The sequence below is a fragment of the Vigna umbellata genome, chromosome 1 (genome assembly GCF_029865625.1).
Source record: "Vigna umbellata cultivar VRB3 chromosome 1, Vumbellata_1.0, whole genome shotgun sequence".
Taxonomy (NCBI): domain Eukaryota; kingdom Viridiplantae; phylum Streptophyta; class Magnoliopsida; order Fabales; family Fabaceae; genus Vigna; species Vigna umbellata.
In genome coordinates, this window is record NC_142165.1 from 43,570,384 (window position 1) to 43,591,857 (window position 21,474).

The 21,474-nt window shown below is 33.7% G+C and overlaps 5 protein-coding genes across 9 annotated transcripts; 3 read left to right on the forward strand and 2 right to left on the reverse strand.

The window, feature by feature from the left end:
• Positions 1–3,248: 3,248 nt before the first annotated feature.
• On the forward strand, positions 3,249–7,828 carry LOC124835158 (AT-hook motif nuclear-localized protein 5-like). Its single transcript, XM_047310050.2, has 5 exons — positions 3,249–4,380; positions 5,106–5,173; positions 5,740–5,871; positions 5,967–6,125; positions 7,312–7,828. Exons 1-5 carry the CDS (start codon positions 3,909–3,911, stop codon positions 7,549–7,551), a joined length of 1,071 nt encoding a protein of 356 aa, XP_047166006.1. The 5' UTR covers positions 3,249–3,908; the 3' UTR covers positions 7,552–7,828.
• A 979-nt stretch (positions 7,829–8,807) lies between these two features.
• On the reverse strand, positions 8,808–11,802 carry LOC124835169 (putative glutathione peroxidase 8). 3 transcript variants are annotated; one of them, XM_047310065.2, is made up of 6 exons: positions 10,574–11,802; positions 10,254–10,330; positions 10,064–10,125; positions 9,752–9,870; positions 9,203–9,370; positions 8,808–9,113 (listed from the first exon to the last, which is right to left on the reverse strand). In XM_047310065.2, exons 1-6 carry the CDS (start codon positions 10,625–10,627, stop codon positions 9,078–9,080), a joined length of 516 nt encoding a protein of 171 aa, XP_047166021.1. In that variant the 5' UTR covers positions 10,628–11,802; the 3' UTR covers positions 8,808–9,077. The 3 variants fall into 3 exon arrangements, with proteins under 3 accessions (XP_047166021.1, XP_087959404.1, XP_047166019.1); XM_088103278.1 differs by having other exon boundaries at positions 9,203–9,322; positions 10,254–10,333; XM_047310063.2 differs by having other exon boundaries at positions 10,254–10,333.
• A 142-nt stretch (positions 11,803–11,944) lies between these two features.
• LOC124835156 (putative phospholipid hydroperoxide glutathione peroxidase) lies at positions 11,945–14,034 on the reverse strand. Of its 2 annotated transcripts, XM_047310049.2 has the most exons (6): positions 13,710–14,029; positions 13,546–13,622; positions 13,298–13,359; positions 12,938–13,056; positions 12,249–12,416; positions 11,945–12,158 (listed from the first exon to the last, which is right to left on the reverse strand). In XM_047310049.2, the coding sequence occupies exons 1-6, from the start codon at positions 13,959–13,961 to the stop codon at positions 12,129–12,131; spliced, it is 708 nt and encodes a 235-aa protein (XP_047166005.1). In that variant the 5' UTR covers positions 13,962–14,029; the 3' UTR covers positions 11,945–12,128. The 2 variants fall into 2 exon arrangements, with proteins under 2 accessions (XP_047166005.1, XP_087959403.1); XM_088103277.1 differs by lacking the exon at positions 11,945–12,158 and having other exon boundaries at positions 12,186–12,416; positions 13,710–14,034.
• Positions 14,035–14,986: 952 nt separating this feature from the next.
• Positions 14,987–17,972, forward strand: LOC124835165 (glutathione S-transferase T1-like). 2 transcript variants are annotated; one of them, XM_088103276.1, is made up of 8 exons: positions 14,987–15,105; positions 15,193–15,266; positions 15,355–15,415; positions 15,577–15,630; positions 16,147–16,226; positions 16,802–17,007; positions 17,347–17,586; positions 17,673–17,972. In XM_088103276.1, the coding sequence occupies exons 1-7, from the start codon at positions 15,041–15,043 to the stop codon at positions 17,557–17,559; spliced, it is 753 nt and encodes a 250-aa protein (XP_087959402.1). In that variant the 5' UTR covers positions 14,987–15,040; the 3' UTR covers positions 17,560–17,586; positions 17,673–17,972. The 2 variants fall into 2 exon arrangements, with proteins under 2 accessions (XP_087959402.1, XP_087959401.1); XM_088103275.1 differs by having other exon boundaries at positions 17,347–17,972.
• A 469-nt stretch (positions 17,973–18,441) lies between these two features.
• On the forward strand, positions 18,442–21,398 carry LOC124835149 (glutathione S-transferase T1-like). The gene is made up of 7 exons (XM_047310038.2): positions 18,442–18,785; positions 18,906–18,979; positions 19,573–19,633; positions 19,822–19,875; positions 20,341–20,420; positions 20,621–20,826; positions 20,973–21,398. The coding sequence occupies exons 1-7, from the start codon at positions 18,712–18,714 to the stop codon at positions 21,183–21,185; spliced, it is 762 nt and encodes a 253-aa protein (XP_047165994.2). The 5' UTR covers positions 18,442–18,711; the 3' UTR covers positions 21,186–21,398.
• The last annotated feature ends 76 nt before the right edge of the window (positions 21,399–21,474 follow it).

Genomic DNA, 21,474 nt, shown 5'->3' on the forward strand with positions numbered 1-21,474 from the left:
TACATTAATCAACTACTAATCTAGCTTTAGCCACAAGTTGTGTTGCAAATGGGTCTCATTAGCTTTTTATTTTTATATTATCTCAGTTTTTTAGACTTTGCGTGTACCCTTAGATTGTTCATAATTTATGTTATTTAAATTTGTAAAATTAAAAAATTACTCAAGAATTACAATAAATTAAAAAAATATATGTACCAAAACCAAAACAAATAATTTGTATCTGTAGACGTAAAAACTAAAAAGACAAATAAGTGATTAAATTTCTATGGTTGATCTCAAAACCTGTTTTACAATTATTTTTAAACAAGTTAACAAGATATTCCAGAACATATTAAAAGTTGTGGATTTATATCTAGGCTAATGAATTTGACCCTTTGAAAAAGTATATAATCATGAATCGAGTGAGTCATAAATTTTCAAACAGCAACTTAAATTATTTATACATGTAGTTATCACCTTTCAGTGCTTTCATGCCTAACAAGAAAAATGGATTGAGTATATTTTTCTTTTTATTTCTACAAGTGAAAACACATGCCTTAAGAGCGCACGTGTGTATATTTTTGTGATAATAAAAAATAATAAAATTATTATTTTTATTATTATAACAACATTGAACTAACTTTTTAACTTTATCATAAATAATTTTATTTTGTAGATAGTTTTATAATTAAAATATTAAATTAAAAAATAGTAATTGAATTTTAAAAAATCATTTAAAAAGTAAACTTAATAAAATAGTTACTTTAATTTTAAAAAAATATTTATTTAAAAAGTAAAAGTGAAAAAAGAATGTAAATACAATAAATGATTTTTTTATATATATTGATATAGATATGTCAATAAAATAAAAAATTCCGCTTAATTGTACCACACCATCATTTAACAAAATAAATATAACACCGAAAAAAGCAAATATGTGTATTTTAAACACCAAAAATATTATAGATAAAATAAAAATTAATTATATTTTAATAATCTTTTATCATACTGTTAAGGTTTTTTTATTTTGTCTCCTTGTTTTTAATGAATTTTTACTATTTTAAATAATATACCTGTACTAATATTTTAATAAATTAATATAATTGTCTTTAAAGCATGTTTCATTGTGAAAATATCATACACACTTTTTTTAAAAAAAAAACATATATATGTGGCTATTTTGTTTTTTGGAGTTGTAGACGGTGTTTGTTTGAAGTTTATATAAGATAAGATGCAAGCCATACAACAAAAATTTATTACAAGACAAAAATAATATTCAAATCTATGAAACTATTTTGTGAAGCTTGTTTATTTAACTATTTTTTTAAAGTTTAGACAAAACTTAAAATAGAGGTGTTAGTATAAGCAAATATGTCCATTGTTTTGAATCGAAATAAATATAATAAATATCTTGTCAACTTTTGTTATCGTTATAGCAAATTTATATTTGCAGTCTTTTTAACAGTTTTTTTATAGTATGTCATGAGAGGCAATTAAATAATTATTGACAAATTTAAAAGTAATTACATGAATTCTCTAATTTGAAAACAAACATTATGTTTTCCTCGAAAATTAACAATAAAAAAAAACTTTACGATCAAAGATAGAATCCTAAATTATTTTTATTACTCTATCAAATTAGTTGTTTTACATCTTATTTTAATTTGTTATAAATTCTCACAACAATCAATAAGTTTTTTTCTTAAATCAATCTATTATATTTTACATCGCTTTAATTAATCTATTAACTAATCTCAAGAGTTGTCTAACATTAAAATTAAATCTCAAACTTTCCATGGTATACGAGTATTGACTTATATCAACTCATCGTATATTCAATAATCAAAGCCTCTTTTAATTAACCAGAACAAAATATTCAAGTCAATTAATATTACCAATCACCCAATTTGTATTGTATTCTTCTTCTTCTTCTTTTAACATGGGCTTGTACTGTATGACTAAAAAAACATCAATTTATTCATTAATTTAGTCATAATTTGATCACAATTACAATGCGAGACGAGCAGAAAAGGAATACATTTTAACTATAGGAACAGGACACAAGAAAAGGGAAAAGTTAAATTATAAAATAATGTTTAATATATTTTAGCCCAAAAACTAATTTTGTATAGTTATTTAAATGAATTTAAAATTTTGCAGGTAATTATGACTTTGTCTGATTACTTGGATATTTTATTAGGATGTGTTTGTGTTTGGTAGAGAGAAAAGAAAAAGATATGATAAATAAGAATTAAAAAGTGTTTGTAGAATGGGAATGAATGGTATAGCTTATTTGTGAATAGTCCAATTGTGAATTTATGAGATGGTCAATAATGGCTACGCTTTATTGCTTTGAAATTTCAAAAAAGACCACAAATGTTTTACCTTTAAACAAAACTATTCTCGTACGACTAAGAGATTCACTAATCATGATTATTGATGTCTAATCTAACATTGAACTCGGCTGATTCAACAAATTAAGAGAAGATATTAAAATTAGTAAAAGACAGAACAGAAGACAATCAAAATTTAAATAAAAAATAAAAAATCGTTAAAACCACAAAAGAGGACCTTTAATTAAGAAATTATGTATGGGAAATAATTATATTTCCTTCTCAATAAAACCTCTACCATTTTCTTTATTGTCATCCGTTTTTATTTATTTATTCCATCGACACTGTTGTTCATGCTTCCTATCGACAAATTGATATAATTATATAAGATTATATGTATGGCAAAATTAATATTTTTTATGCATATATAATATACATAAATTACATTATTATTTATGAAAATAGTAATAATTTAAAATAAAATAAAATTTAATGTAAATAAAGTTCTTAAAGTAGACTATATTTCTTGACCGGCAGATTGTCTACATTTTTTACAGAAGTTTGTTATTAATAGACACTCCATATCAATAATATTTAAAAAAAATATTTTTAATACTTAACAAACTAAAATTGAAATTGAAAACTACTAACAAAGCAAGAACTGAATTTAGATTAAGTACATGCATCTTGTTTGTGAGTAAAAAATATCGTTTATAGCGGTTAAAAGACTTTATGCTCTGCCCTCTGAAGCAAGGGCTGAGTACCCTATGAAGCAATGGCAGTCAGAGAAAGGACAAGAGGTTTTGGTACTTTGGTAGGGCACACTTACCCTCCAATGCCCACATTTTCTGCCGTCCCTGTTAGTCTTCTTTTCTTGTCATGTTTCCTTTTTTTTTTTTCTCTCTCTTTATCTCTCTGCCTTCTTGGTCATGCTCACAACACAATTAACTGTCAAAGCCTCTTTTTTTTACCCCCTTTATACACCCATATGTTTCACTCACACTTCTCCACTTCACTACCCCACTTTCTTTCAAAAGCTCACATTTTTATTCATCTTTCCCCTTCTCAACTCCCAACTCTCACCCATTTGTCCTTTTCCCCCTTTCCCCCCTGCATTCTTCTGTCAAAACCCTAGATATCAAATCTGGGCTTTTGTTTTCTTAGTCAGTTCAGACAGGTCCTTGAACTGCCAGCTTGCAAGTCTGAGTTTTCTGTCCGGAATCCAAACTTCTGGTGTTCCTACATTATTTTATAGACAGAACACAATTTTCCCTTATGTGCTTTCTCATGGATTTTCTGTGGTGACAGTGTCTTGAGTTCCTTTCAAATGGGTAGGGTATTTTTTTTTATAGAGGGGATATTTTAGATTCATCTAAGTAATTAAAACCCTTGTTCCATCACACACTTTGCCTTGAACCTGATACCTGTATCTGTAGAACTGCGTGTTTTAGATCATTTTATCTTTTTAGGGCTTAAAGTCCTATTTTTTCATCATTGTCTGTGTCTTTTCACTTTTAGCATTTTCGCCTATTTTTTAGTATAAGAAGTTAGGTTTTGGAGAGTTTTGGCGTAGTTGCACAGGTAGCAAGTAAATGCATGGATGGGAGAGAGGTTATGTCATTTTCTGGTGGCTCACCTTCATATTACATGCATAGAGGAGGGGTTGGAGGGTCTGGTTCTGGAAATCTTAGTGGGGGAGGGGAGTTCCAAGCTGCCCCTGGGTTCAGACCTTTGTCAAACCCTGCCATTCAAGCTGAGCCAAATTCAAGGGGTCAGGGAGGTGGTTCTGTAGGGTCTAGCTCCATATTTTCTGTGGAGCCTCCTCACGGTCGTGCCAATTTTAACCATGACATCGGCATTGGCAGTGGGGCACCTTCAAGTGAGCCTGTTAAGAAGAAAAGAGGGAGACCCCGTAAATATGGTCCTGATGGAACAGTTTCTTTGAGATTGTCTCCAATGTCTGCCCCCGCTAACTCCACCCAGGGTGGAAGTGCAACCACCCTTTCTCAGAAAAAGGGAAGAGGGCGCCCACCTGGATCTGGAAGGAAGCAACAATTAGCTGCATTAGGTGTGTTTGTGTGGAGATCTTCATTTCTTGTTTATAGTATTTGCAATACGGTTAATGATCTCTAGATTTACTGTTTAGTATTTGACTATTTGTGCTCAGATTTTGGGTGCAGCAGTAGATGCTTTAATTTTTTGATAAATTTTGTGGTCAGTTTTATGTTGTTAAATTTCATTTATTGAATCGTTATTTGCAACTCAACAGTAAGAGGTGGATGATGGCTGTGCTCTGGTCTGGTATTGCTGAAATGTATTTTAAAAAGCATTATTTTTTTGTTGCTGTTATTTTCTATTTCTAGATGCATTATACTGGTTTTTTCCGTTTCTTTATTCTCCTAGTTATTTTTTATTATTTTGCAGTGTATCGTGCCTGATTACTGACATTCTATTTTTCTTGTGATATGATCTCCCGTTATTCTTAAATTCCTCTTTCAAAATTTCTGGAATGGAAGTGAATGTAACGATGAAAGGATTTCCTGGAGACGTAATTGCTTAATGTTGTCATCATCGTGATTTCTGACGTTTATCATGTGTAGTCACTGTCCGCAGTAGTTTACATTTATGGATTATAAATTAAAATAAAAAAATTAGATGATAAGTTTTACACTTTTAACTTTTTTTGTTTTGGTAGTAACTAATAGTATTAACAAGCTATATTTTTGTCTTTAGTTTACTTATTTTCTTGAAAGTGGCTGGATCTTTAACATCTTTTTGTTTATTGTATTGCAGGTGAATGGATGAATAGTTCAGCAGGCTTGGCCTTTTCACCTCATGTTGTCACTATAGGAGTTGGGGAGGTATTAACACTGTTCATACACCATACCGATATTCATATTTATTTTGTTCTCTTTCTTCATCCTGAACACGAAAAATGTTGTTGAGGGCATTGTATGTCTTAGAGCGGATGGATTTTTTCTTAAATGCTTCCTCTTATGGGCTAATTTTGTAGTGACTCTAAACTCTTTGTTGTAATTGATATAAACACAGGAAAAAAAACTTGCTCAATTTAGAAAATTTACTTTATGTGATTTGAAGACTTGTCGTCAATAGTCCATAATTCACACAGATCTAAAAAGCATGCAATCCAAATGAATGGTTTATATGATTGGAAATCATTGAAAGTACACATGGAGGGATTTTTAGTGACTGGGTTTATCATAATAAATATAAAACTTCTATTTAAAGATGCTTGTTGAATACATGTAATACTGATGATTGATGATGCTACTTGATATAAACATCTAATTTGGTTTTCAAATAATAACTGTACCTACTGTATTCTTCATGAAACTCTTCAAGATTTTATTTTTATCAATGCATATTATTTAGAATTTCCTTGAACAATCAATTTTCATTGCTGCAGGACATTGTGGCCAAGTTATTATTGTTATCTCAACAGAGACCAAGGGCTCTTTGTGTTTTGTCAGGCACTGGAACAGTTTCTTCAGTCACTCTACGACAGCCTGCTTCTACCAATGCCAGTGTAACTTTTGAGGTTAAAGCACTAAATAGTACTGCTTAAAGTGCCTATTGCCTAAGGTCGTTCTTATGATGTACTGGGAAACTTATTCTATTTTCTAAATTTTACAGGGACGATTCCAAATATTATGCTTGTCTGGTTCTTACTTGGTTGCTGAAGATGGTGGACCCTCCAATAGAACTGGTGGCATTAGTGTTTCACTTTCTAGTCCTGATGGTCATGTTATTGGTGGTGGTGTTGCTGTGCTTATTGCTGGAAGCCCAGTGCAGGTATCTTGATTCTTCTAAAGCCTGCAGTATGTTTGTAGCATGATTATCAGTATCGAATGATTAGTGTGATACAATGCTTGGCAATACAGATTGTGGGTTGTATTGTATCAAATGTGTTTTAATCACACATGAATCACGTAAATTGCAAATGAATTGTCTTGCATGCAAATTGTGTGATTCCTCTGCAGCATGTTGCAATACCTCGCTTTCAAAGACCATTGCATTGCAACTGGCCGAAGCAATGTTTTTTGGCAATCAGAATTACAAAAAAAATGGTTTTTGCAATCAGAATTACAAAAATATGGGCACTGGGGTGGGCAAATCTCACTGTACTGCATATCTGTGACCTCTGTTTCATTTAAGCTGCACTAGCTGCTTGTGGACCAAGAAGGGAGATGACCCACAACTCTGAAGTTAAATGACAGTGTTCTGCCTTTTATTTTTAGTAGGAAAAAAATTATATTTTATTTCCATGACAAACTTCACTAAGTTTCAATTTTTTACTTCAGGCTGTAAGTTCATCTATTGGATCCTTTTATTCATATAGAGCTTTATAATATCTTTTAATAAAAAATATAGAGAAAACAAAAGGGTAAAATCTATATTTGATTATAGTCAAGATTTATTTTCTAATTTAAATTCTAATTATGTTATTTTGGAAATTATAATATAAATTATTTTGAAATGTCACTTTATTACCTATTTAACTTCACAAAGCTATTTATGTGTGTATTGATTTCTTTTGTTAAATGGCTCAAAGAATTATGCTTATTATTGATCTGAATCTTACAATTCTCAATTCCATATCGATTTGCCATTCAGAAAATGGACCTTCCAATTTATGATCTGTATCCTAATTCAACCACCATACTTGGATTGGAAGTTCTGGTTGTTATCAACTTTGCTTAATTGCTTTTTCACACTGTTAAGGCTGAAACAATATGACAAAACAAGAATTTGCTTTGAACGGTTGGGACAATATATATTAGAGCTAGCGAGATCGGGATGCTCACAAAAACAGTTTTGATGTAGCTTAGGCCTGTTCATAATACTATAGTTTCCTTTCAGCATCGGGAGTGTGTAGGGACTATATGCTTCTGAATTTCTGTATCAAAAAACCGAAACAACATCATAATCCTGAAATCTAAAAGGTAGATAGATGAATGAAAGGGTTGGCTTGGTACAGGTGGTATTGTGCAGCTTTGTGTATGGTGGCTCAAAGACCAAGCCTAAACAAGGGCTCACTATCACAAATGAAAGTGGTGAGCACCCTCAGCATAATGACAAGATGGCTACACCAGCCAGTACTCCACCTGGTCATAATCAAAACTACCTCCCTTCTGGTTCACACATTTGGCCTGGATCTCAACCGGCAGAGCTGAAAAACACGCAAACCCACACTGGCATTGACTTGACTCGTGGCTGAGGATTTCTCTCGGAAGGAATGATAGAGTTTTGTATATAACTGTTGTACATGAACTTGAGTTTGCGAGCATTGTGACTGTGTTTGTTATCCCCTTCTGTTGGGTGAGAGGTTTGCACTAACACATGCTGCAACAAAATGATTTATTAGTGATTAAGTGATGATTCTTGGCATATCCCGAAAAAATGTCTGTTGAAACGTTCATGATATTTGCACATGTTTGGTCGACAATTACATTAGTACCTTTGGGAATTTGAATGCAATTGTGGGTTTAGATGGATGACTTGACAAGTTATCAAATAAAAGACTTTTTTTTGAACCCTTTCTACTTTTAACCAAAGCAAAATTCATTGGGATGCATGCCTCCCCGAGTTGAATTTGATGAGTTCTGGGATCCCTTGATGATAATGGTTCACATTACTCCAATTGCTGAGTGGACTGAGCTCAATTATTTGCCTGTCCTTGGCCCTGGTATTTAATATCTCTGCACACTGCAGCGTAATAAACTGAACAGAACATAATTGTGACTGAGCTGGACCTAAATCCTCCTCACTGGTATGTTATGTTAGCAAGAATACTGCTTAGAAATGTTTCAGATTTTTTTCAAGGAAAAAGATAAATGAAGTTTTTATTTATAATTTGTTAAAATAAATAAATAAAATAATAAATTAGTGTATACAAAATGTTGGGTTGTGTATTCTTGTTATTATTAAAGCTTCATTTAACAATACAGTTTTGTTTGGTTTTATTAGTTAAAATAATTTGAAGGGAACAGTTTGTACATGTTGAGAAGACAAAGAGCCTTATTTGCCTGGTCAAAACTACTATGCAAACCGGGTCTTTGATTACTCTTTTTGGTTGTGATGAGAAATCCTTTTGCATACTACATTCCACGCTTTTGCTCAAACAAACAGACCTTGAATATCCTCATTGAAATGAATAATCACGTGCTTATGTAATAACAATAAGTTGAATCATAGGAAATAAGATGTAATTAGTCCTAAATGTTTTGTCAACAAATGTTAATATTTTGTTGATGAGAGTTCAATCCATAACTTTTTTCACCTTCCCTTCTAAACTTACCAAATCCATCTTATATCTCTTAAATGTTCGTGATGAGAGTTAAATCCAGTATCTCTCCCTCTCTTCTCTTCCACTTTATCACTGTGCCACCTTATTGCAATTAGCCCTATTTGCCTTGGAGGTTTTACTAAGTACTGTTATTTATGGTCAATGAGTTTCTCAATGAATTACTCAAGTATGAAAATAAAGTTATATGAATTTTTCTTCAAGCAACCTTATACAACTTTTTCATATTTTGGCATATTATTATGTCTTAGATTTATGGTCCCATAATCCCAACTAAGCACAACCAAACCAGACATCATGTTATCAATGGGAATAAACAAATCTTGTTCAGATGATAAAACACCTTTATGCACAAAATCAGATTTTTCAAGGGTAACATAACAATGTCAATACTAGATCCTTTGACGTTCATCACACCCTCTCCTCCCAGCTGAATCCTTTCATTCAGACAAACCAAGTAGCTTACGGATGTCTCGCTGCCAAAAAATAATGCCATAAGAATTAGAGGCAGCACAAACCATCTGATTTATAGAATATTAACATACAGAGAGAATGCAACTTTTACCTCAAGGCTAAGAGGAGATGTGGTGGGATAATAGCGATCTACCACTTGCCCATCCTTGTCAACTAGAAACTTGGCAAAGTTCCACTGAATATCATCCCCAAATATTCCCCACTTACCTGACTTCAAGAATTTATATAAAGGAGCAGAATTGTCCCCATTCACTTCAATCTAGCAGAGTGACAGAGAGGTGAACATATATACAGTATGTCGGATTTCTTCAAAAAATTTGGAAGTTCACAGATGCAGAGTCTAAAAAAGATGAAAATGTTTATTTGACCTTCTTTTCCACACACGAGGAAGTTTAATATTGACAATAGATGACAAAGAAAAATGGACCTCATGTCGCAATAAACAGAAATCTCACTCAGGGCAGTGACAAACATTAACCAAATTGCAGACGCACAAAATCCATACTATTTAATCTTCAGCACAAGTATCACAAAAGAGTTGGAATTTGAAATAGAATATCTGAATAAAATTAATTGGCACTTGAGAGGGCTCAAACTTGGTGATTAAATGCGAGCTTTCCAAGCTAGTATGTTCATCTACCTTATCAAAGATGGGAAATTCAGATTTAAAGCGAGTGCAGACAAACTCCTTAATTTGATCATTGCTTCCAGGTTCTTCCTCCCCAAATTGATTACATGGAAATGCCAGAATCTCCAGCCCTAATGAAGCCATCAAACTCCGTCAAATCTATTAATAATAAAAACCATACTCGGAAAATAATAAAACGAAACACTCAGCTTCGTACAGTAAAGCATCACAATATCAATCTCCACAGGCACAAATCATAGAGCCAACCTGAATTTTGCAGAACTGAAGTACATAAAATCATGGAAGCGTTATATAACTACAAACCTTTGTCTTTGTACTTCTCATATAGTTGATTCAACTCCACATAATTTGAGTTGGTCATGCCACTGCCTCAACAATACCAACCAAAACAAGAACTATAAATATTCTCACGTGATCAGAAAGAATAATCATCGATATGAGGGGGGAAAATTCCCGACGATGAAATATATAATAGCAAAGAGGGATAGCATACCATTTGGAAGCAACATTAACAATGACCAATACCTTTCCTTTGTAAGTGACAAGATCAACATCATCACCTTTAGTATCCTGCTAGTGAACGCAAAAACTCGCAAATCTTAATCATACTTGCTTACATACACATACACATACACATGCAAGGATTAAAATGACGGTTTTATGATTTTGAGAATAAGATTAAGTGATACTAAAGATTTTAAACCTAATTTAGCAACAGAATAGTAATCTTAAATAAATAAAAACAAGATTGTTATAGAAGAAACAGTTGCGAGTTAAGGTTACAGTGAAAGCAAAGAGAGATAAAGTACAAACCTTGACAGTAAAATCGTATACTGAGTTTGGATGGTTGGTGGGTTGAGTGGCCATGGTGTGGTGAAGGTCGCAAAGAGAAGGCAACAGCTCCGATCAGAGAATGAAGAAGCCGATGAGTTTGGAACCCAACCCAACCAATACCACACTCAGCGTGGTTGAAAACTTGTGTGGAATAATTTTCTACTTCACTTTTTCTGAGTTTTAATCCTTTTCTCCGTCTCAAATTCGTCATAGATTCTTTGTTATTTGACAATTTTAGAAAAATAACCGAGAATCTAATTTATTTTATTTTTAGATCGGTTAATGAGCGATTGACTTCTCTAATTTATCAGTTTAATTTATTTTAATCCTTCTATCATTTTTGTGTTTAATTTAGTCTCTATTTAAAAAAAAACAATTTGATCATTTATATTAAGTTGATATATTTTTTATGTTATCTTTAGCTTCTTCTTTTTTTTTAAATTTCGTTCTTGACTAGGTTACCTCGAGAAGAATATTTTCACGTGTGGCCTTCTTTATCAACGCACAAGGAACTTTTCTTCCCCATTCTCCTTCTCCATGCGCAAGCCACCACGATCGGAATCCAGTGCCTCACCGCCGCCCGTCATCTTGCCGGTCTGAGCTTTCGACGACGACACAATTGGAGTCGAAGTGCTTGTCGTGTCAACAACGTTAGTCACCTCCTATTTTCTTGCGCGAAAACATCAAATCCAGCCACCGTGTCTTGATCTTTGTCGAGCCCCACCTACAGCTGTTGCTAATCGTGACCGGGGACAACGTCAGTGCTACCATCGTCGTTCCCTTCCACCACTGCGCGACTTCACCTTCTATCCTTACCCGTTATTTATTTTAATTTTTTTTCGATTGATTAGTCTGTGTTGTTGGAATGTTGGAAGGGGAGGTGGAAAAGTAGAAGGCGTGTGATGGAGAGAGGTCCCTGTTGCAGTGGTGTGTGAATGGGGAAGAAGACAGAGTTTTGTGATGTCTGTTTTATGTGTAAAATTGGTGCAGAGGAAGAAAATGAAAGTGATGATGGCGAGTTTGATCAAACATGGGATTGCAGAAGAAGAGGGTTGGAGTGGTAGTGAAATTGGTAGCGGAGTCTGAGAATTGGGTTGGTTGAAGCTAGGGAAAATGTCTTTAAAGTTGCATAACCCCAAGCAATCCCTTGACAGAAAAAAATTTAATTTTAATTCAATAAAACGTCTACAAAATTTACGGACAACATTTTAACGCAGTTGAATCAAGGACTAAATTACTACTTTTGAAAGTATGATTGAAAATCATTACAAATTTTGACATATTGACATAGGACAAAATCATATTTAATTCTAAAATTAATAATTTAATGATAATGATACGAGAGCAATGTAATAGAAAGCTTAAGTTTAAGTGGATAATGTCATGGTTATGAACATAATATGAGGTACAAGAGCAACTGTTTCAGTATATGTAAGACAGACAGGAAAGTGCAACAACATCTGCAACACTTTTCTTATTTATAATTATGTTCTAATCTCTACTCATTTATTGACAGATGCAGTCATCCATAGCTTCAAGCATCCAACAACTTCAACAAGTCCTTCTGCAGATATCAGAAAAAGAAGCATTTTTAGTGTAAAAGTATCAGATAAGTATAGGCCAAATTATTGGTGCATAATACTATTTGTCTTACCTCAATACTCAGAGGAGAAGTTGTGGGTGCATAGCGATCAACAACCTTCCCCTCCTTATCAACAAGGAACTTGGAGAAGTTCCATTTGATATTATCCCCGAAGAGTCCACCTTTGCTTGATTTTAGATACTTGTAGAGTGGATCAGCACTGTCACCATTCACATCAACCTATATTAAATGCAAAAGAACAATGGTCTCAGTATAAGGTTAACAGTACAGTGAATACTTAGACACAGGAAAGTGAAGTATATTCAAACAAGAATTAGTTTCCCCTAGTCTGAAATTTATCTTATTTTCTTAGTACTGCGTGGTGGGATATTAACACCACATCAAGGAAGAATCCATTCATCTCTACTTTAATGGTTAATATATTAAAGCATTACACAACCAGGACTAAAACTGGGGGAAATCTTGAAAGGATTCACTGCTCTCCTAATCGTCTCTGATTTTCAGGGAGAGTTAATTTCAGAACTCATTAAGAACATGTTCAAGGGAATCCAATTGGAGATTAGAGGTGAACAGAAAGAATACGCTAACTTGTGAGTCAAACAAGATTTAAGCTAAAGCCCAAAAAGATTGGTAATAGAAGAGCTAATCCCAAGAATACAGACAGAGCATGAAATTGATTTTTATACACAGGAATGAAATCAGTCAGTGGGAAATGAGAATAAGCAAAATTTTTGTTTTACCTTGTTAAAAACGGGAAACTCAGCCTTGAAGCGAGTACAGACAAACTCTTGTATCTGTTCATTAGATCCAGGCTCCTGTGCCCCAAACTGATTGCATGGGAATGCTAGAATCTCCAGACCTAAACAAAGAAGATCAAGGTTTTTGAGAATGAAGACATGGGTTTGTTATTGCAACCAGTTCAATATGAATAGAACAAAATATGTAGATTAAAACAAAATGAATTTGCCATGCTACAGAGATAACATTGACACTACCACAGCATAAGATAACAGTTAACACAACAATGAAAGGGACAACAAGAAACAAACAAACAGCAGGACACCATCGCAGCAGCACGATAACAGAAGACAAAAACAAACCTTTTTGTTTGTACTTCTCGTATAACTGACTCAGCTCTGTGTAATTCGAATTAGTCAAGCCACTGCATCAAACATTAAAACAAAATTAAGGGCGAAATCCTCCAATTCTAGACCCACATGACTAGCTGTGCCAATTTAGGGTAAAATCAGAGAACATAACAAAAAACATTCTTGATCAAAATGAAAATCGGTAAACTTCAATTTAAATTAAACAAAGAAAACGAGAAAAATCAAAATAGGAGAGGTACCATTGTGAGGCAACGTTGACAATTATAAGGACCTTCCCTTTGTAGTCACCGAGATTAATATCATTTCCCTTAGCATCCTGAAAAAAGAATAAAGAAAAGGGTTAACCTAAAATCTAAAAAGTTTACGCACTAAGCAAACGATGAAAAAGAAGCAAGATTTGTACTTTAACGTTGAAATCGTGGACTGATTTGGCGCTTGAGGTGGCCATAGTGTGATCGGTTCTAAAGGAGGAGAACAAAGAGGTGGACGAGGTTGAAGGAAGCGGTTTGAAATAAGCGTGCAAAACAGGGCGGAAGAGGGTAGGGTTGGAGAGAAATCGAAGAGAGGAGGAAGAAGAAGAAGAGGAGGTGGAAGAAGCTAATCTTATAGCAGTTGTTGTGTGGATGAAGATGCGAGTGGTTGAAGAAGAAAGCATTGGTAAATAAGTGTAATTTATAGCGTCTTTATTCCGCGTAGAGCGACACCTTCCTTCTTGGTTCTTCTTATTCTCGTAGCTGGGTCCAGTACCAGGATTTCATGGTTCTATTATTATGTGAACGTCAACCACTTATCTGGTTGTGTCTGATGACGGCATCGGTGACGGTGAGGAGGTAAACGTTTAACACGTGGACGCACATGCACACTTTCTTTAAAATTTAATATTGATTATTATACAATCCTATTTGCCAACTATTTATTTATGTCATTTTTTTATATGCAGGCAAGCTTCCTCTTTATTAAAATAAACATATTATAAATTTTATTATCTATTTTTTTATTGTTTTTTAATAATATTAACGTCAAACTTCCCTTTTCCCAAACATGGCAAAAGAGTAAAAAAATAAATAAAAATTATCATTCTTAGTTTTTAATAAGAATTAAAAACTGATTCTCTTTATTTCGAAATACACAAAATTTGAAAGACACTCATTCCACCTCTCTTTCGGATCAAAATTTTCAGAAGGCTGTGATGGGAAGAAGGAAGAAATTTGACCGGTGGTGCAGGAAGAAACACCCGAAGGCTTGACACTCAAAAGCCCAATAAGGCCCAAATAATTTGCAAAAAAGTGAAGTAGAAAAAAAAATAGAGGATGAATAAAGATTAGGTTTAATAGGTTCGGAGGTCCCTATATTTGTGGGTTCGTTTCAATTGGGTCCTCCAATTTTGAAAGTGATCAATTTGACCCCTAATTTAACAAAATTAAGTCAATAATACCATTTCCGTTAAATGCAATGGACGGCATTAACTTTTTAAACATGTGATATGTTGAAGCATCCTTCAAATAAAACTGTGCAACCTGCAAATAAAATGATGCCTCAACATGCCACATGTTTACAAAGTTAACGACGTCCATTACATTTAACGGAAAGGGTATTATTGACTCAATTTTATTAAATTAGGGACCAAATTAATCACTTTCAAAATTGGAGGACCCAGTTGAAACAAAACCAGAAATATAAGATAACGTGAACGGTGTTGAGTGCTTAAGCAACTGTGAGAGAAAGAAAGAAAAGATGAAGCTGAAGGTTTATGCAGATCGCATGTCGCAGCCATCCCGTGCGATTCTCATATTCTGCAAGTATTTCTATTTCCCTTATTATATTTTCTTTTTCTTTTTTTACTTCTTGTTGTCTTCTTCTGGTATTTGAATACGGTCTCCGTGCAGAGTGAATGGAATAGATTTTGAGGAGATCAAAGTCGATTTATCCAAACGTCAGCACTTATCTCCCGAATACCAAGGTATCAGTCAATTGTCGATTTTTGTTTTCTTGGAAAACAGTATCTATACTCTCTCTCTCGTCTTTAATTTTGTTGGATCTTCCTTCAGCAATTAACCCTTTAAGGAAAGTCCCTGCAATTGTTGACGGAAGGTTCAAGCTATTTGAGAGGTACTTCAGTTTCAAAATTTCATGTTTGATGCGATTCTTCAAATTTCATTGTGTTATTGGTTTGGTTTGGTGCTGGTTACAGTTACCAAAACATTCCGTGCTTATGGAGTGTGGAATTATCTTCATTTTTGTTAAAGGGTGTGTTGTTTTCTTCTTTGCAGTCATGCAATTCTCATATATCTTGCATCTGCGTTTCCGGGAGTTGCAGACCATTGGTTAGTTACTATTATTGTCTTCTCCCTCTTTATACATTTAACTGTGAAATTAAGATATGTGGATGTACAGAAGCAGGGAAAGGTGTTGGGTTGTTTGTGTTTCGTTGGCTAAGTGCTGCATGTGTTTCGCAGTTTGTATGTGATAAGGGATCGTATGGTTTTACGGAGGGGAAGGGAAGGAAATGAAAGAGAGGGATTTTGATTTTATATTTTGTTTGGTTAAGAGGAGGGGAGGAGAGGGGAAGTGATCCTTTCTTGTTTGGTTTACAAAGAGAGAGGGTAATGATTTTAAATATTAAGTTACTTTTATGTCCTATTAGTTTTGAATTTCAAAACATAAATAGTTATTTTTGTCAATAGAATTGAAATCATACTGCAATAATTACCTTTCTGTATGCTTGTCATTGATACAGCAGGTTCCTGTCTGTTGTGTTTATATTGATCCCCTTGCTGTGGACACACACTTCTGTTGACTTTTTTTTTTCTTAGCAAGTTTTGTTTTGTTCATTCCGGTAGGTACCCAGCCGATCTTTCCAGGAGAGCAAGAATTCACTCCGTGTTAGATTGGCATCATCAGAATTTGCGGCGTGGGGCAGGTGCATCATAGCTCAAAAAGAAGCCTTTAGCTTTTTGTTGTTGTCTTGCTTGCATGTGAAACTAGTATGAAAATTAATGTTATTTCATGACTTCTTATCATGCTGGCCTACTTTAACTAATCTCAATGTAAAAAAATCAAAACTTGGTTTCATGTTTTGCTTGCTTTCTTGATCAGATAGCTTTATGTTATAGCACTTTTGAAGATTTTTTTCTTTTTCCATTTGCAAAGAGGGAAGTTGAATAGAGTTAAAAACATAGCTGGAAGATAATAGTGAAGCTTCAGAAAAATATGCTCAAATGCCTTACTCTGGACAATTTAATTAGTTGTAGAAGGCCATATATCTTACTCCGATGCTTTGTATCAATGGCAAAGTAATTTGAATTACAGTTTGTTTAGTTCTGGTAATGCATGTATTTAAGTTGATTTATAGTTTATTCTTGTACATGTACATGTTGAAGCCATGCTTTGCAAATATTTCCTTTGAGCACAGGTGAAGGTGCTGTTTTTTGTTTGTATGCAAAACCATTCCTGCTTCGTTTCTTTTAATGACATATCTTCTTGATTTTATTCCAGCTGGATTTGTTCTAAATACTGTACTAGCGCCAATGTTGGGTCTACCACTGAACCAACAAGCAGCTGCTGAAGCTGAGAAAATTTTGATTTCATCTTTGACAAAAATAGAAAACATTTGGCTTAAGGGGAACGGAAAGTACTTGCTTGGTGGCTTACGCCCATCCATAGCAGATCTCAGTCTGGTTTGCGAAATTATGCAATTAGAGGTAAATGGTGAAGTTCATCTAAATTAGGAATCATCACTAATTATGTCATGACTTCGGTAAATGGGGATAGATTTATTTTTCTATTAAGCTTTTTTCTTGAGTTTGAAGAAAATAAATTGTCGACCTCTTTCTCGTTTAGTTTATGTTTTATGATTGAGAAGTTCAGAAACATACAGGTGTGGTCAGACATGTTTGGTTTCGTTAAGATAAGGAAACAGTTTACTTTTCATGTCTGTCTAATTAAGAACTGTTTACTTAGAAATGTGACACGCATGACAGAATGTTGATCCCCTCATCTTGAGGAATTGCGATATTGACTTTTTTTTTTTTTGGTTGCAGCTTTTAAATGGGAAGGACCGTGATCGTATCCTTGGCCCGCACAAGAAAGTACAGCAGTGGATAGAGAGCACAAGAAATGCAACGATACCCCACTTTGAAGAAGTTCATAAAATCCTCTATAGGCTCAAAACGAAGCTTTCTGAACAGCAGTCTAATCAGGCAGATAGCGTAATGGAATCTAGGATTCGAACCCCACTGACTTCAAAAATGTGACCAAACAACCTTGACGGACAACTTTAGGTGATGCATATACATATGTTGATTGAAACATCAAAGATGATGATGTTTTTGTCTGTACTAAGACCACCTTAATATATGTTGGATAGGTAATAAATGTCACTGCCATTTGAAGATACAATCGTGCCTCCTAAATGCAGATTTGGCGTTACACTTATTAGGGTATGTTTGGAAACATGTTATAACTCGGTTGAATGGAAAATTTACAGTTTTTGATGCTCAAACTGAGAAGGAAGTGGAGTGTTAGGTCCATGTTCAGTTCAACTGAACAGAAATGTAAACAGATACCTGATCTATCTGTTATTTACTTTTGCTGTGTACAATATTTTCAAGGAGTTGGTAAATTGCTGTAGAGCTATATGAATTGTACAAATATGCTTATCGAATCACTATACTGACCTCAATCCTTGAATTGTAAAATATAATTTTGTATGCATTATCCAATGGCACTGGCGTGGAAGTACGTCATTGCGTGATAAAGTCTATTATATTTCTCAATTTATTTTTATATAAATTTCTCACTAATAAAATGTCTTATGATAAAATAATAACTAATATAAAGTTGGAGACTCTGGATGCAGAGAAGGTACGTAGTTCTTTATTAATAAAGAGCAGGAGTCCAATTTTCGACTATTTGGTTAAGGATTGTTATTAATGTTGTTGTAGATTTAGTAAAACCACTGTTGATTAGTTTTACAATCTTAAAAAAAAAAAGACAGGATAAGAGAATTATATTATAGTGTATATTTTAAGAATTTTTAATACAAAGCTAAAAGAGCATTTGGGAGTGGATATTTTTTATATTTCTAATAAAATTTCTCGGAGACCCTTTTAAATTTTTCTACGAAACAATATCTTCCTTAAAAAAACTGAAAGCCTTATCTAATTTACGGTTTGTTTTTGGTTTCGTTGAACAGGTTTATCCAAACGGATAAAAACTGTTCCTTACAAGAATTCCATAAATATATTAGTTTATGGATTTTAAAGTTTGACTGTAAGAAGGTATTTTTGGTAAGTGTGTAATGAGGCAAATGAAGCAATGCAAAGAACAAGATAGAAGATAGTCAAAGCGGTGCTTTCCTGACTGCAGTGCTTCCCTGACTGCAGTGCTTCCCAAACTTGTAATCGATGATGATGGAAAAGCTGAAGGTGTTTGCGGATCGAATGTCCCAGCCTTCTCGAGCAGTTCTCTTATTCTGCAGGTTAATAGTTCTTCATACTTTGCACACACCGCTAAACAAAACCTTGATCTGTTATTTACTTATATTATGATATGATTATGATGAACTAAACACTATTATCATAATCTTTGTGTTAAAAAGGTTGAACGGAATTGACATCGAGGAGATCAAAGTAGACATTTCCAAAGGCCACCACCTCTCTTCTGAATTCAGAGGTATCTATAGTGATATCCCTCTAATCTAGGACGTTAAATAAGCATATGCACTTTATAAGTATTTACATTCACCAACAACTCTGCCCTTAACAAACTCTTGGTTCCTAAGTATAAGATTCAGTCATTTAATTCATAATTAAGAAAAAAGGTTAGTTTAGTTAACACACTAAATTTGTCGTCTTCTTTTTCTTTTCTCTTAAATTCACCTTTGTCATTATTTTTTGTCTCTCTTTCAAATATCTGCTAAAACAATCTCTGATTGATTTTAATTAAGAGTGTTTTAGTTAAAAATATTCAGTATGTGATACATTATTGGTCTAGTCCTAAAAAGAAATAAGTATCATTTCTTATTTTGGTCTTATAATAGGAAGGAAGGGAGTATAATTATATGTTGTGGTATTTTGTCATGGCACTCCCTAAGTAATGGATAGAAAATTTAACAGTGTATATTCCATTTAAGTTCAATTGAAGGAGTATGATATGAATGGTTCCAAAAAAGGAGGGCAAAGATCTGGTGCTTTTGTTTTGCAGGGTTGGTGCAAAATTAGTGGTCTATTCTTCTGTTAATCTGTTATGTATTTTATTTTTTGCAGAAGTAAACCCTCTGCAGAAAGTTCCGGCTATTGTTCATGGAAGCTTCAACCTCTCCGAGAGGTAATCTCTGATAAGGCCCTTGTCTTCTAACCCACCTCTATGATATTAATGATTATTTTACGCATTATTGTACTGGTCACATTATGCCTATCTAGTTGACTTTAATGAGGATGGAGTATCTAAGATTTGAATATTTTATTTGTTGATTTTACTATGTGTTCTTAATAAACCTCGTTTTGTTTTGGCAGCCACGCAATCATTGTCTATCTTAATTCTGCTTTTCCTGGAATTTCTGACCATTGGTTAGTAGATTCTTTTCTTTTGCTTCTGAAGTCCCTTCCTGATCTACCTGGTTGTTTTAAAGAAATACTTCGATGTTCTTTAAATCAGAGTTAGAATGTTTCACTACGCAGTAGTTCAACATGATTTTATTTTTTAAGTGTAGTTGAACATACATGATTACAAACGGCCTAATCATGACCTGGGTTGCTTATTGTTAATGCTCTTGTTTCTCACTTTTGGATATGTTAGAGATCTCATATCAATTAGAAATATAATCAAGTTATAGTACATAAGTGTAAATTTACTTTATTAGTTGGTATAAGTTGAATTAAGCTTAAATATGTAAAAAGAAAATGTATTGAATTTAAATTCAATTCTGTGCTACCTGGAGATACATTTTCTACAATCTAAACTAATCATACTTGTCATGCTTTAAAAGTTTAGAAAATTTGCATATAAATATTATCCTCATGATGATGTATCAGGTACCCAAGCGATATTTTCAGGAGAGCAAAAATTAACTCGGTAATGGATTGGCATCACTCTAATTTACGACATGGAACAGGTACATATAACAATACATATTCCGTCGTTTTTGCTTTAAAAGCAACATCTGATCGAAGAATAGATTTTACCATTTCTGCAAGCGATATGTTAAATCATATGTTTCTAGCCTGAGAACATCTTTGTTTTGTCCTATTTTTCGAGAACTGGCATGTTTCTTGTAAACTATGACTAACTGGTAGAAGCACGACCTTTTTGCAGTGAACTACGTAGTAAATACTGTACTAGGACCAGCAACTGGCCGTCCACTTAATCCAAAAGCAGCTGCTGAAGCAGAAAAAGTGCTATTTTCTTCTTTATCAAAGCTAGAGGATATTTGGCTCAATGGAGATGGACGCTTCCTGCTTGGTGGCTCTCAGCCATCTATAGCAGATCTCAGCATGGTTTGTGAACTTATGCAACTTGAGGTAACTGTATGTGACTTGTAATTATTGGTGCTGCATTCAACCAAATTGGCTGAATGTCTTGAAATCTTCAGTTGAATTAGAATTTTGATTGGTATCATAATTTCATTTTACATGAATTTTGGAAAATTAAACTGTGATGAACTTAGGTTTTGGATGAGAAGAATCGCAGTCGTATATTATCCCCATACAAGAAAGTTCTTCAGTGGATTGATGATACAAGAGCTGCAACAAATCCTCACTTTGAAGAAGTGCATAATATCCTTTATAGAGCTAAAAAGAAATTTGAACAGCAGCGTTCAAGGGTAGCTGAAACTTGGACTGAGCCTAGCGACAAGAGAGGTGGACATTCAAAGATGTGACAGACATGCCTTCAACTTTGCTTCAACACTGACAACATAGTCATAGCCTTTTTTCTTTGTTGGCTTGAAGAAATTTACATCTTCCTACAAAAACAAGAATGTTAGACCACCATAAGATTTTGTCGAGTAGTGTTGTACGCTTTGACTGCATATCCTGGTTCTATTTTCACTCTTAACCAAATTAGTCAATAATTGTGTATGTTCATTTTTTAAGGTTGTTGTGCTTTTATTTAGTGGTCTGCTATTCACATAAAATAAAAGAACAAACTACTATTTTGTTCGTGTTGAG

What these genes read in the sequence shown, in the direction of transcription:
- LOC124835158 (XM_047310050.2), top strand. Translation starts at nt 3,909, where the DNA reads ATGGATGGGAGAGAGGTTATGTCATTTTCTGGTGGCTCACCTTCATAT. An exon ending in TCACTATAGGAGTTGGGGAG is followed by an intron (nt 5,174 to 5,739) that starts GTATTAACACTG and finishes TCATTGCTGCAG; the next exon opens with GACATTGTGGCCAAGTTATT. An exon ending in ATGCCAGTGTAACTTTTGAG is followed by an intron (nt 5,872 to 5,966) that starts GTTAAAGCACTA and finishes TAAATTTTACAG; the next exon opens with GGACGATTCCAAATATTATG.
- LOC124835169 (XM_047310063.2), bottom strand. Translation starts at nt 10,627, where the DNA reads ATGGCCACTCAACCCACCAACCATCCAAACTCAGTATACGATTTTACT. An exon ending in TATACGATTTTACTGTCAAG is followed by an intron (nt 10,334 to 10,573) that starts GTTTGTACTTTA and finishes TGCGTTCACTAG; the next exon opens with CAGGATACTAAAGGTGATGA. An exon ending in TGAGAAGTACAAAGACAAAG is followed by an intron (nt 9,871 to 10,063) that starts GTTTGTAGTTAT and finishes TGGCTTCATTAG; the next exon opens with GGCTGGAGATTCTGGCATTT.
- LOC124835156 (XM_088103277.1), bottom strand. Translation starts at nt 13,961, where the DNA reads ATGCTTTCTTCTTCAACCACTCGCATCTTCATCCACACAACAACTGCT. An exon ending in GTCAACGTTGCCTCACAATG is followed by an intron (nt 13,360 to 13,545) that starts GTACCTCTCCTA and finishes TGTTTGATGCAG; the next exon opens with TGGCTTGACTAATTCGAATT. An exon ending in CGAGAAGTACAAACAAAAAG is followed by an intron (nt 13,057 to 13,297) that starts GTTTGTTTTTGT and finishes TTCTTTGTTTAG; the next exon opens with GTCTGGAGATTCTAGCATTC.
- LOC124835165 (XM_088103275.1), top strand. Translation starts at nt 15,041, where the DNA reads ATGAAGCTGAAGGTTTATGCAGATCGCATGTCGCAGCCATCCCGTGCG. An exon ending in GAATTTGCGGCGTGGGGCAG is followed by an intron (nt 16,227 to 16,801) that starts GTGCATCATAGC and finishes ATTTTATTCCAG; the next exon opens with CTGGATTTGTTCTAAATACT. An exon ending in GCGAAATTATGCAATTAGAG is followed by an intron (nt 17,008 to 17,346) that starts GTAAATGGTGAA and finishes TTTTGGTTGCAG; the next exon opens with CTTTTAAATGGGAAGGACCG.
- LOC124835149 (XM_047310038.2), top strand. Translation starts at nt 18,712, where the DNA reads ATGATGATGGAAAAGCTGAAGGTGTTTGCGGATCGAATGTCCCAGCCT. An exon ending in CCTCTCTTCTGAATTCAGAG is followed by an intron (nt 18,980 to 19,572) that starts GTATCTATAGTG and finishes TATTTTTTGCAG; the next exon opens with AAGTAAACCCTCTGCAGAAA. An exon ending in AGCTTCAACCTCTCCGAGAG is followed by an intron (nt 19,634 to 19,821) that starts GTAATCTCTGAT and finishes TTGTTTTGGCAG; the next exon opens with CCACGCAATCATTGTCTATC.